The sequence below is a fragment of the Pundamilia nyererei genome, unplaced genomic scaffold (assembly GCF_000239375.1).
Source record: "Pundamilia nyererei isolate P.nyererei 1_Seehausen unplaced genomic scaffold, PunNye1.0 scaffold00107, whole genome shotgun sequence".
NCBI classification, from domain to species: Eukaryota; Metazoa; Chordata; class Actinopteri; order Cichliformes; family Cichlidae; genus Pundamilia; species Pundamilia nyererei.
The window spans coordinates 593834-608475 of record NW_005187508.1 but is presented as its reverse complement, the minus strand read 5'-3'; the positions used below and the strand labels follow the sequence as shown (position 1 = coordinate 608475).

Here is a 14642-nt window from a genome sequence, read left to right as displayed (position 1 = left end):
ATGCAATAAAAACATACATGAATAGAAAAACACACAATAACAAACTGTCTGTCACGGGTTGGCCTCTCCAGAGCTCCGACCTCGGTTTTAGTGAAGCGTTGAAGAGCTCTGAATGTGCTTCAATGAGCCTGGACACTATTCCTGAAGACTGGCAGCGGTAAAATGGCCAGGCTGAAACTATCACAATGAATGTCTGGCAATTTGCTGTAGGCCAAACCATCAATGTTTTCAGCACTTTGTTATTCTTTTTCATGTCTCTTCTTCTTTCAGCTGCTCCCTGTAGGGATCATCTAGCACCATCTCACCCTGACCCCTAACATACTGTAGCTTTTGAGGCATGCCTTTCAAACCAATAAACATTTTTTTTCTTTTAAAACAGAACCAAATGTGAATGTGCAGATATCAGCTGTGATGGTATAATTTTAATGCTGGAATCACGTTATTATTTCATAATTGCTGCTTGTAGTCATGATTCACAAATTTCACATTAGGAGGGTGAAAGATACAAAATAAACTAACATTGCATAAACTGGCATGTTTTATCCACCACATTTTACACTGAGCTCGCGTTAAGTTAAATTAAATTAAATGACTGTGAACTGTAAAATTGCTGTTTTGTAATGAGATGAGATTTTGTTTTGGGTTCGCGGGCACATGATAAGCTGTGCCAAAATGATGTAATTTCCATATGTGGCCACAGAGGTCGCTGTTATCCCTGAAACACAGTGTACTCCTGCTTTTCATAATACCTGCTGGAATAACTTTAATTTCGAATAGCTATAAATTACGGAGCCCCGCAGGGGACATGGGAGAAAAAAAAATGAAGACGGACTTTTGCGAGATCTCGCCTGGAGCCTTTATAGTATTTAAACTTCAGCCAAGGATTAATGTTCAGCAGCTGCCTTGTTATCTCCACAACACTCTCTCCGAGGCAAAGGTTGTTCATCCAGCCATTCTGCAAAAAACAACACATCTTTTGGAGCTCATTTGAAATGTAACGAAATTAAGCCAATCAAAGCAATGTCACAAGAATTTATTCTCATTTTTTGACACATGTCAACACAGCTGGAAAGCTAAAATATAAAAGACTTCTTTTCCACCCTGTTAAAAATTTTCTGAGGGAAATTGCACCGAGAGTCATGAATCAATCAGATGGCTCGACAGCAAGATAATAGAAATAGGCCTGGGCTCTAACTAGTCAACAGAGTGAGTGCATTAGCAACACTCAGGATGGCATCACCCTGGAATTTTTTTAGACATGAAAATCAAACAAACAAGAAACCTCAGAGTGACGGGTACAAAATATGTGGTTTGCAACACTGCATGTATTGGTAAGTACATCCACATGCAAAATACTGCATGTGTTTTTCATACTTTTTGCATAGTTTTGATCTAATCATGCAAAAAAGTGTGTGTGGGCAACTGTGCTGACAAATATGTTTTTGCACACACACATATACATATATATATACACACACACACACTTTGGCAACCTGCGTTATTGGTGATCTGGTGTTTGCTTGTGCTTCGGCTGGGAAACTTCCACAAAGCGCCGCAGCAGTAGAGGAGATGTCTTTGTGCAGCTGTAATGATGCTGCTGATCCCTTGTTAAAGCAGTATGTTACTGCTTGCCTCTGCTCAAAGCAGAGCCAGAGCAAAAACCCAGACGCTACTGTATGCATTATATGATGACAATGCGCCCTCTGTGCAGCACTTCAGAAATGAGATGTTTACTGACGTTACCCACCATCCTTCAGTTTGCTGAGAGGTCCCTGTAAACACAGGTGAGTCTGTATCCCTTCTCTTGTGACTCTAGTTGAAAATGAGAACTTTAAAAGTTAAAATGCCATTAATTGGGCAAAATAAAAAGAAATTCAACTCTTGATCCTTCCCTCTCACTGGTCCCTCTACCAGGTCTGGTATAAAGAGGAAATAAGCCATGTTTTTCAAAGGGTATCAAACATGGCAGATTCACTTCAGAAGGTTGTAAACTGTTGTGTTGCATTTCTGTTAGATAAAATTTGGTCAAGCTACACTTGAGAATCTTTTAGAATAGGTACAATAGCTGTTAGTGACTCACTGGTTGTTATTTATTCTCAGTTTTTTTTCTGGTTTTCAGGCAGAGGCAGAGTTTATATGTTTTACTCTGGATTTATGATAAGGAAGAGAAAATATTCTAAAACCTGTCTCTTATTCAAGGAGCCCAAGGCCACTGATTTTGGCCTTACAGTTTTATAGCTGTTACTGGGTAACATGTCAGGTGTACACGTGTTTGCATCCTATATTATATTTATAAAGAGAGAAATCTCACATTCCCCTAATCCCAAATACAGCATATATACAATAATGGCCTTCCTTTTCCATTGAGCAAGTTGCATTTGAGAATGTGAGCATCACATTTTTTAGCATTTTTGCTGAGAGAACCACAAGGCCAGTGCAATTAGTTGGCCAGGGAGATAAACAGTCCGTTCTTGCCAAAACTCACCAGTTCTAACCAAAAACAGATGGATAGAGAAAAAACATGCATAATTTATTTTTGGGTGGGATGTCCCCAAAGAGGATTTTAAAAATTCAGTTTGGCACTGTCATCTTGCTTTTTTTCATGCCACAAGAGGAAGAAGCCCCTTAAAGATGTTGCTCGGCAGATTTAGTTGGCTTCGTGTAGAGCCAGGTTAGTCTTTCCCCGTGTTTGAAGTAAGATAACAGACGGTTGTTGCCACTTTATATTCAGTGTACATGTTATGGAACAGCTGTGTGCAGGCAGGAAAAGGACCCAAAGTGCAGACTCCAGAGACAGATATGAACTCAAAAAACAGCTTTAATGCTGAACTCAAAGTAACAAACTACCAAAATACAAACATTAATGCAGGCAGGAAGCCCCAAAACACACAGCATGAGTGAGGGTAGAGAACAGTAGATTACAACAGGGACCCAGAGAAACACAAGGCTTAAATACACAGAGGGAGCAATCAGGGAATGGGTAACAGGAGGGAAACACAGCTGAGGCAAATCAGGCCTAACGAGACAAAGGAAGCAAAACCAGACGCATTTACATGAGGCACGGACTTTCAAAGTAAAACAGGAAACATAACACAGAGACGCGAACTTGACAAGGGGATACAGCTGACAGGGGAGACAGAGCAACTAGAGAACACAGAGACATAAACCATAAGACAGAACTCTAACAAAGAAACCGAAGACTAGAAATGATAATAATATAATAAATTCATCCTAACAGTACAAATGAGAAAGCAGGAGTGGTAGCCTTCTTCTCTTTGCCAGAAAATGCATACATTTACCAACACGTTTGAACTGTTATTTTACAAAAACAATGACAGATATTAAAATGGCTATCAGCAAAATTCCAATAAGAAAAAAGCCACTAAGTGAGTCCCTTTGGTCCTTTACTATTAAGGCTCTTCATATATAGATCAAGATGTGATGTTGCAAAGAACCTTTAAAGTAATCAGTAAAGTCTTATTAATGCTCACCTCGGTCTGGTTCACTAAAACGTTTGATAAAGAGTGAGCATCCTTGAGAGGTACTCACTGTGGTGGAGCTCATGCAATAGTTTTCATTGCCTCTAGTCAGTCACTGTGGTGCACAGTCTTACTCTTACCATCCATTCATCCACCCATTTCTGCTGATCCTTTCAGGGTGGCTGGGAGCAGGCATAGGAGCCTATTCCTGCTGGGTGAGAAGCAGGCTACACCCTGCATAGGATGCCAGTGTGTTGCATAGTTGACACACAGAGACAGACAACCAATTACACATGCATTAATACCCATTTGCAGTCATCAATTAACCTCATTCACTGGATTGGATGAGATTCACCTTGACTTCCTTCTTGGAAGATGTGCTCCAGAATTAGGGAATCAAACTCTTTATTTCCGCTGGGACGGTGGATGATGTGGGTCTTTTGGTTTAATCAGGTTGTGGCCTCAAGGATCTGAATCAGATACGACAACTGACACATGCAGCTGTGAAGCCATTATTTTCTACCAGAAAAAGGCGATGGCCCCAACTTTAAGTTTAATTTAAGTACCTTAAGTACCAGGAGATTGACAGACAGATTGATGCAGCATCTACAGTGATGTGGATGAAGTACTGTACTGATCTGTTGTGCTGAAGAGAGAGCTGAGCGTTATGTTGATCAGTAGAGCCAGTACTCTTCCACATCAAAAGGAGCCAGTTGAAGTGTTTTAGGTATGTTATGCTGTGAGGAAGCCCGGCGGCAGGCCCAGGATACGCTGGAGAGGATACATGTCTTGGCTGGCTTGGAGGTAGGCAGGGAGAGGGAAGTCTGACTCTGTATAAGCTGTAGAAAATGGCTGGATGGAGTTAACCTAACAAACATGTCTCTGGACTGTGGGAGGAAGCCTGAGTACTCTGAAATGCAAAGATGCTAGCAGGTGCATTCAAACTCAGGATCTTCCTACTGCGAGGCGACAGCTCTCACTTCCACACTACTACTCTTAAAATATTACACATGCAAGCCATTTGCAGGCTCTCTTTGACCATCATCTTTGATTGAATGTTGATTGAATAAAAATGCTAAGAGCATAATGTTCAATCTAAGTGGATAGTGAAAAAGAACATGCAAATGTTTTGCATAAATAAAAGAAAATGAATGATTGAATTAATAGTGAACATCCTGCCCCATGTCCTCCCATTTTCAACGCTTCCTTTTATCATCATTCATCACATCCACATTAAGATAACAGATATTTGTGGGAATGAATGGACGTGTGAATGAATCTCACGCCACCACTGCTTTTGTATGATTTTTTTTTCCACACAAATTATTACTTGTTCACTTGAAATATGACTCAAATGGTGGCTCATAATGCAAATGAATGACGAGTCTGTGACTCCTAAGTAAGCCCAATCCACATCATGTTCATATCTGAGACAATCATACCAGATTACAGCATAGCAGCTTTGCAGAACTAATATTTTGCAGCATTTAACGATCAGGCAAACCTTTGAACTAGATGATCGCTTCTGCTTGATGATCAAAATATCTGCAGGCAGACGCTGTGTGGACTGGAAGAGTGGAGCTCAGTTTGCTGAGTGTGGGTTGTGATTGTATTCATTCGATATATCTTTATAATGATCTTCCTTGAAACTTGGTTTGAATAACATTTCCTTGTGCCATTCACACTATCAGTAGAAAATCAAGAAAAATCCTTTCATGGTTCATTTAGTATTATAATATTAGAAGTATTTCAACGAGCTCTAATTTTCTACGTTTTTTTTCTACAAGAGACCCACCAGCCTGCTGGCTCATATTTATCCTGTCAAGGAGGGACTTTTCATCACACCGCACAGCAAAACCTCCAAACACCAAAACGTTCCATATGCAGTGCAAACTGGTTTCCCAAAGGTTTATGTTGAGGAGTGTTAAAACAGCTTTTTAGCTTTTTACAGTCTGATTCTGTGATCATTAAATTTGGCCTAATAGTGAGGAGTTGCGAGACGGAGACAGTTAATCAGGATTTTGCAATTGCTTTCCAAAACATTCTGCACCCCATCTGCTTTCTACAAGGGCTGGTTCAAGCCTCTGGGGCCACGGGGCAGAAATGAATGCTGCAGGACCCCAGACACTGAACGAGATTAGCTATCTCTGGTTCTGCCGCATCGATTTAAATCCAATTTTTAAAACTATCCGTCCATTACTTTTATTTAAGTGCAGTGCTAATTACCAGGGACACATGCTGAACTTGAGGCTCCCGCGTCTTGCAATCCATCTACCACATACAGGCTCAGAGTGAAGCCAATTTAATGCCTTGGTATCCTCTGCTCAAGACAAGCCAACTTCTTTTCATGCTAGAGGAATTTAAATAAGTGAAGCAACAGTTCAGCTCTTACTCTCCTGTATTTTTGATCATTAACGCGTGTCTTATCCTTTCGTCTCTGACATCTGTTTGTGGCTTTTCTTACTGCTCTCGCCAGTGTTTCTGTCACTTTTCCCATCCTTTCAGCCTCCGACTCATCTGGACTGAGTGGCATTTAAAAACACTGCAGCAGACACTGTAATTGCATGGAAGCAGACTGTCAGAGCAGCTATTGATTGAATAACATTAACAGTTTATTTATTTGATACTTTAATTTTAATCTATTTTTCTGAGAGTTTTTGCAGCACACTGAGCTTAACCAGTACAAATAAAACAAAACTGTTTGCATCTATAGTGTAAAAATCTGAGTCTTGTGAGCACTGGAATCTATTTATCACCTGTGTTACACGTGTTTGTCTTTTCCTTAATTTACATATATAATTTATGCTGGTATCCTATTTCTCCTCCCAGCAGTCCAAGCCTCTTCATGGCTGATTTCACTGCTATTATCGCTCTCAGCAGGGGACTGTGTTATTTGCTAATCTGAGACTGATACTACTTTATGAGCCAGGTATATTTGACTGCATATACAATGCTTATAAAAGGTATTCACCCCTTCAATGCTTTAATACATAAGATCATGGTCAAAACAATGGTCAAGCTTCTTTCATGTTGATAAAATAATGCCAGTTAATTAAAAGTATATATAGTAAAATAAACATTTGATCTTTAAAGTGACAACCTAATTTATCAGAGGTCCAGCTGATTCCAGCAGTTGGGGAAATGGAGATCACCTGTGCATCTACCATGTATGAAGCGATTGTATAAAGGCACCTGTATCTGTAAGGTTCAGACTCTGGTTCATCAGCTGCTGCAAAAAGAAAACATAAAGGAACTCAGAAAACTCAGAGTCCTTGAAAGTTGGGAGTTGGCTACAAAACGATTTCCAACTCACTGGATATACCACAGAGTTCAGGTAAGTCCATCATTAAGAAATGGAAGAAGTATGGCAGTTGTCTAAATTTGCCTAGAGCTGGTCATCCTCGCAAACAGAGTGACTGGGGAAAAAAAACACCAGTGATGGAGGCCACCAGGTGTCCACTCTGAAGGATTTAAAAGCTTCAGGGGCATAGATAGAAGAGACTGTACATACAACTACTGTTGCCTGGGTTCTTTCATCAGTGAAAGCTGTATGGGTGAGTAGCAAAGAAGAAGCCACTGCTGAAAAAAGCTGCCATGAAATCTCACTTGGAACTCACCCAAAGCCATGTGGGTGACTCCAAGGTCAACTAGAAGATGGTTATTTGGTCTGATGAGACAATTTCCACATATCACCACAAACACACCATCTCTACTGTAAAGCATGACGGTGGCAGCATCATCCTCTGGCCTTGCATCAGAGGAACAGGCCTTTGAAGGCTTGTAAACGTAGAGGGGATAATGAACTAAGAAAATTATCAGGAAAAGATTTATTTTCCAGCAAGGCAACGACCCCAAGCATACAGGAAACGCCACACAGAAATGGTTCAGATGGGGCCAAGTCCAAGCCCAGATCTCAGTCCAATTGACAGTTTGTTTAACTACACATTTAATCTCTGTCTTAAGGAAAGATAAAGATGTGCAAGTTGAAGAGCATGTCTCAGTAGTTCAATGTGATAAATGCATAAAACTATAGTAAAACTGGAGCCTATCCCAGTTATTATAGGGCGAGAGGTGGGATACACTTCTCTAAATTTCTGATTATGCTCAAAACTATCTGCACATTCAGAACATTTCAGACATGTATTTATCTATTTTTAGAAATCATTAACCTCTCAATTATGTTGCTGTAGAAATCCAGGGAAAACGTGGGGTTGACTCACCTAGGAAGGGATCTCAATACTGCATTATAGGCAGAGGTGGTGCAAGACAGTGAGGTTTTTTAGGGCTGTTCTTAAGCCTTTATCGAGTGATGAACCATATTTGGTGACTTTATTGTTTTCCCCTTCTCTCTCTGCGATTGTGTAGGGACCACACAGCTGTCTCCCATTCAATCAGCAAAGCCCAGGTTATGTGACAGACAGTGACATAACCGCATCTGACCAATCAGCAGATGGCCTGAGCATTTCAAACAAGTAAGCCAGACTTTAGGATTCTTTATTTTTTATTAAGAAATCACACATTATGACTTAGGAGAGTAGTACTCAGTGGTCCATAGGATATTGTGACAGGTTTGTGTATCATTATAAAGTAACCCAGTGAGAAATTAACCCATTTATAGACGTTTTCGTCCTGTAAATAATGAAACGTGTGCGTGACTGTTTCACTCAGTTTTATGGCCTTATAGCAGTTTTTAATATACTTAAATTGCAGATGTCAGTGTTTGTTTTTACTGTGGGTCTTATTAGAACTATAATTGGTTTAGTAATTCAATATTTCTGATTTTAGTTTTTACTGATTTGTAAGAAAAAAGTGGTATCATAAGTAATTGTAAAGCTTTTTAATTCTTTGAGTTATACATCTACAATTTAGCCAGAGGCAGACAGAGATGTATCCAGGAGAAAAGTGCCGTCAGCAGCCCGCAGACCTGAGGCCACACATCTGGGCGACATCTAAGCGTCCATCCCATCAGGACAAGGACGAAGGGCCCAGATGGGGTGCCCACAGCAAAAGGGGGAGAGTCCCAGTGAATCTGAAGCTGCCGACCCCGCCAGAGGCCGGCCACCATGGCCCCAGACACCCACGAACCACCCGGCACCAGAGGGAGCTCCCCCGACAAGGAAGAGGTTCAAGCCACCCCGGACCAGCGGCTCCAAGAGAGCGGGTCAAAATCTTTTTCACAAGAGTGTCCTGGACAAGACAGACAGCAGCCCAATCAGTGGAACTGTAGTTAGTAGCACACACACCAAATCCACACAGGGGTAGGAACCGGCGACAAAAATGAGCAACAAGCAAAAATAATAATAATCTTCATGAATACCTTAGCAAAAGTAACTGTAAGATGTCAGAAACAAATTTAATAATATAATAATTTTATTCTGTACTTTCCCCTCTCATAATTTATTTATTCATTTTTTAGAAAGACGTTTACCCTAAATCAGGGGTGTCCAAACTTTTTTCACTGAGGGCCACATACATAGAAATATAGGAGGGGCTGGGCCACTTAGGTATACAGTATAACCTTAACTTTACTGTATTAAAGTTAGAAAAATCCCTTAAAAGTGATACATTTCAAGTTTGTTATTTAAGTTATTAGGCTTAGCAAAACATCTATTAACGTCCGTTTGAAACGATTATCAACATTAACAGACTGAACTGGACTTAATAACAGGAGTCCATATAATTTTAGTAAATTATTCTGGTGAGTATCAGCTGCGCTGGGTATGTAAATCGGCCATCCAGCTGCGGTGCTGATCCGACGCCACTCTGCTAAAAATCCGGACAAATGTCACTTGATCAAGGAGCAGATCTGCATCGATCAGCTGACTGCGTGTGCGTGCGCTGTGCACTCTGTGTGTTAACAAGAAAAACGCTTATAAGAAAGTGGTGCGCAAAAGCAGGGTAGTGACAGAATTGATGCGCATTATAGATATTTGAAGCATGTGTACCTGCACATGCATGCTTATTAACCCACGGGTACTGTGGAATATATTTTTTACTCACCTAAAACGCTCGTGCTCTCGTCCACTCCCCGCAAAAAAACATAGCAGCTGACAGCTGCGGTGTCTGTGGCATCGGTGCTCTCATCTCATGCGATGGAGTAAAAATCAAAAGCACAGCTTTATCAGACAGTTGCAGTTTAATGTTGGCTGACGAGTCTTCATGCAGTGCGTCCTGCACTTTATCCGGGCACATTATTTTGGTGACTTTAACGAGGCCGTGTTTTATGAGGTCTCCATCTGAAAAAGGCTTGCTATGTCTTGCGATGAGTTGGGAGACCTCATGCTATTGGAGCCTTTTCCTGGACAATTTGAGCACGAAAAAAATACTGTTGCTGACCATGCAGGAGAGCTACCCTTTGCTTTAATTTCTGCTCTCGCTCAGCGCCACACTCAGAAAAATAAAAGTGCCAACTGGAACCAAAAGTGGTTCTTTAGACTGATGCCATAGAGGAACCTTTTTTGGTGCCAGAAAGAACCTTTCAAACAATGGTTCTTTGAAGAACCATTTCTTTCCGTGTTTCATTGAAGAACCTTTAAAGGTGCCCCAAAGAACCATCAAGAAATGGTTGGGGCACCTTTAAAGGTCGAACCAAACCAAAGGACCATGAAGACATCTGAAGAACCATTTAAGAACCATAATTTTTCTGAGTGCAGTGTAGGATGCATAGGCCTCTTGTTTGGTTTCATATGACGTCGTACATTATACTCTTTGATAATTGCCATAGTTTCAGTGCAGATCAAACAGACACACTTCCCCTTGAATTCTTTGAAGAAATATTCTCCCACCGTGTCTGAAATTTTCTGCACTCACTTTCTACCTTTCGCTTCTTTGGTTCTGCCATGTTTAGTAACTTGGGGGTAAAGTTCTTCTGTGATTGACCTTTTTGGTGGAGCAACTGCCTTGATCAACAACAGCTCCCCCTGGTGTTAAAACTAAGAAGTGCAATACACTCATGCAAAAGTTGAAGTGCGGGCCATATTCTATTCTATTTATAAAATTACTTGCGGGCCAATTAAAAATGGACTGCCCGCGAGCCGGAGTTTGGACACCCCTGCCCTAAATGAACAAGGAACCATATTTGGTGACTTCACTGACCTTGACTGGCAACATATACCTGAAAAATCTTCGAAAAAAGCTTATACAAGTAAAAAAAGCAAAGTCCTTTAATGTCATCTAAGAACACACTGGGGTTTAAATTACGAATTTCCAAGTATTTAACAGAATGCTCTAAATGGTCGATACGTTTACAGGCCATCAGCTTAAATGTCTGTTGCCAAAACAATTCAATTATAAACCACCAGGCGGTTTAATTTGGCACGCATGGAGACCCGAAGCAGCCTTGGACTTGCAAATCAGCCAGCTTCACCCTGCAGGTAAACATCTCACTAAGAACGAATCAATAAGAGCGACAGAAGGAAGGAGTCTCTCTCCCTCCCTCTCTCTCTGCTACACACAGACACACACGCGACAGTCTGAAGCTTTATAAACAGCAGCCTCTCCTGGTGCTGAGTCGCTTCACACAACTTGTTGCCCACGCTTCAGCCTCTCTCCTTTACTCCAGTGACACGAATGACAGAGAAGCAGCTGCAAACCTCTCATTCTCTCATTAAAACTACAGGCAGGGGGATGCGATAATTACACTGATAATAATAATAATAAAAATGACAGCAGTATGTGTTTGGCTCTCCGTGGTCCTCTGGATGAGCCGGGCAGCAGCGGGACACAGAACTAACGACTCTTCACTTTCGGGAGAGGAGATACTTTCTTTCGCGGAGCGTTTCATGAACGTTTCGGGACAGAGAGGGAACGCGAGTTCCGGATTGTTTCTCCTGGACTTTGATGAGGGTCTGCTGGAGGGCTGGCGCTCTCTGGCCAGCAGCGGCGGAGAGTCTCAGGACAGGGGCATCAAGGCGCTGCTTGTGGCAGCCTATTCCCTCATAATCGTGATCTCCCTGTTCGGGAACACCCTGGTGTGTCACGTGGTGGTCAAAAACAAGCGCACCTTGTCCGCCACCAGTTTATTTATCCTAAACCTGGCGGTGGCTGATATCTTCATCACAGTCCTCAATACACCCTTTACTCTGGTAAGACCACTGTGTGTGCGCGCGCGCGCGTGTGTAGGTGTGCATGTGTGTGTGATGGGTATGGCAGCTCTTATCTTCACACATAAATGTTTTTTTAATAACAACATTTGTTATGTCCTGCAATAATTAAACTAAGTCAAATTAGGGGAACCTGCTCAACACTCCGAGCACTGCTCCAAGTTCTGTATTAAACTGCTACCAAAAGATGGCGCTAGTGGTGTCATCGTGATGCCTCTCTTTGGCTGGCTGTGTTGTATTATATATCTCATGTGTGAGTGGGGTAGTTACTTTAAAGCAAAAAATATCACACCCTGTTTCCATTACCAACTTAATATTAAAAAACCGCTTTGAAAGTGTTTTTAGCTGGGAGCTACACCGTCCCGTGAGGTAGAAAACTGTTTAGAAAAATGAGCATTTAATAGGTTGAAAATGTGTCACTCCTGCTTTGAATCATCCTGGAGCCTGCAAACTCACAGCTGACATTGAGTTTGGGACTTACTCTGAATGCATGAAGTGTATTTATTAAAAATGCTGCTTTAATCAGACGTGGGCAGCCCACCACCTCCAGCCTCCGACCTCATGTTGGAGTCCACGAAACAGAGTGCGTTTCTGAATATATGCTAATTGAATCTCTCCATGCAAAGGATTTTTTTTTTCTAACAACCTAACCTACTTAGCATTTTTTTCAGTTTGGACTTGTGTTTTTGACATTTGTATAGTGAAACCCCGACCACATGGAGTATTTTTCCCTTCCCATTCCTTATATTGTTCAGCAGTAAAGTGTCACGCATATTTGTCACACTTAAAAATTCAGATAATCAAACAATAATATTATTATTATATACAGATAACCAGAGTAAACACAAAATGTGTGAAAAGTAATTGCCCCCTAAACCTAATAACTGGTTGTGCCGCTCTTGGCAGCAAGAACTGCAGTCAAGCATCTGCAAAAACTGGCAATGAGACTTTCACTCATCGCTGTGGAGGAATTTTGGCCCACTCTTCTTTGCAGAATTGTTTTAATTCAGTCACACTGGAGGATTTTCAAGCATGAACAGCCTGTTAAAGGTCATACCAAAGTATCTCAATTGGATGTAACTCCAGATTTTGACCAGCCCACTCCAAGTGTGTGCCAGAGTGTTTTGAATCATTGTCTTGCTGCATTACTCAAGTGCACTTAAGCTTCAGGGCACAAACTGATAGCTGGACATTCTCCTTCAGGATTTTTGAGCCTTTATGTTAGTTTTGGTCAACAGTGTTTTTTTTTCTTTGGAACTCTCCCATGGATGACCTCTCACCTAAACTGAGACAGGTGAGGCTGGCAGTTCTTTAGATGTTTTTCTGGGTTCTTTTGTGACCTCCTGGATGAGTCTTTGATGTGTTCCTGGAGTCATTTTGGTGCACCGGCCACCTCAGCACTGTTCCAGGTTTTCTCCATTTGTGGATAATGGTTCTCTGAAGTGACAAACCCCTAGAAATGGATTTGTAACCCATTTCAGACTGATAGATATCAATGACTTTTTCACACAGGGCTGGTCAGGTTTGGAAAACCCCTTTTCCTTAATAAATGAAATCACTGTTTAATAATGGTGTTTTGTATTTACTCGGATTATCTTTTTCTAATGTTAAAATTTACTTGATAATCTGAGATCAGATTATCAAAGAGATCACGAATGGGACAAATAATCTTTCAAGGCACTGTAGCTGCAAATGACAGAGAAAGAGAAAGCTTGGTGTTTGTGTATTAGTGGGGCTGGAGCAGCAGCTCCAGTTTGAGGACTGGCCTGTGTTATTACGGAGATAAAAAAGAAAAGAAAAAAGCTTCACCTTGAAAGAGCCTCTGTGGCATGCCAGGCAACTCAATATTACTCTCCATTCTTACCTACCCCAAGGATCACTAAACAACTCCTGCCTCACACACCCTCACCCCACCTTCTCTCTCTCTCTCTTTCCGACAGATTTTCTTTCAGCACTTTTTGAAATAGTGCACTTAGGCTATTTAGAACATTTGATCATATGTGCCGAAAAATCTAACACGATGGCTGTATCCTGCATGACCTGTACAGCATGTGTCACTGTAACTGTGATTATAAACACTAGAAGAAGCAGGAGCACACCTCAAGTGGGGATGTCTGACAGTGCAGGCTATAAACTGTAATCTTGTGTTACAGGTGCGTCTAAAATTGCTCCCATCTTTGCTGACATTTCCTCACCTGAATCAGAGCAGTGTAAAAGGTTGCTATGCTATGAAAGCCTCCAATGGAAAAAAATCTATAACAAAGCAAAATGTTCCCCACATGGCATACACTATTTTTAGGGGTCTACACTGAACTGCAAGAAAATTACTAATAATTCTGATTTGTCTCATTGGTGCACTAGTATTCCAGAGCTGTTACTTAGAGTTAAGGCTTATTGTTGCTGTGGGAACTGGAGTATGAACATAGTTAGCTCATGTCTGTTTAGTGGCTGCTAATCATTATAATCATAATGAGAAGTACTCCAGAGAAGTACTCTAAGAGCAGCCATGCTCTTAGAGTACTTCTCATTTTTGCAGTTTTAAAAGTTGACGTTCCTCCCAGTGTATCTACCTGATGAGACCGTTGACATTTCTCATTTTGGCCTGCCCTGTGTTTGTGCACTCCTTTAGGTCCGCTTTGTGAACAGCACCTGGGTGTTTGGAAGAACTATGTGCCACATCAGTCGCTTTGTACAGTACTGCTCACTGCACGTCTCCACCCTCACGCTCACCGCCATCGCGCTGGACCGACGACAGGTTTGTCTATAAGGGAGTTGGGGGGATGAATCTGTGCAATTTTTCAAATTTTAAGGATACTTAGGAGCTTCAGAGAGTCTCTGTGAGTTCTATGATGCACAAAAGCAATGGTAAAACAGCAACAGTTGGTGAAAAGTATTTGAGTATAAAGCATAGTAAAGACAGAAAATTATATGCTGGGAAGTCACCATTTTCATATTGTCAGCACATGAGACAATTACTCCACTTTTATTATCACTAGTACTTTCGGGTGCTCCCTATTCCCCAAGTGGTAACCACAGTTGATGGATTCGCATATTTGATTTG

The 14642-nt window shown here is 41.3% G+C and overlaps 1 protein-coding gene across 1 annotated transcript in view; it reads left to right on the top strand.

The window, feature by feature from the left end:
* The first annotated feature begins 11140 nt into the window (after positions 1–11140).
* The window catches only part of gpr83 (G protein-coupled receptor 83), a 23500-nt gene continuing 19998 nt past the window's right edge, over positions 11141–14642 (top strand). The window contains exons 1-2 of the mRNA XM_005741210.1: positions 11141–11563; positions 14211–14336. Of these exons, the coding sequence (XP_005741267.1) occupies positions 11141–11563; positions 14211–14336 (549 nt within the window). The remainder of the gene's footprint in view (positions 11564–14210; positions 14337–14642) is intronic.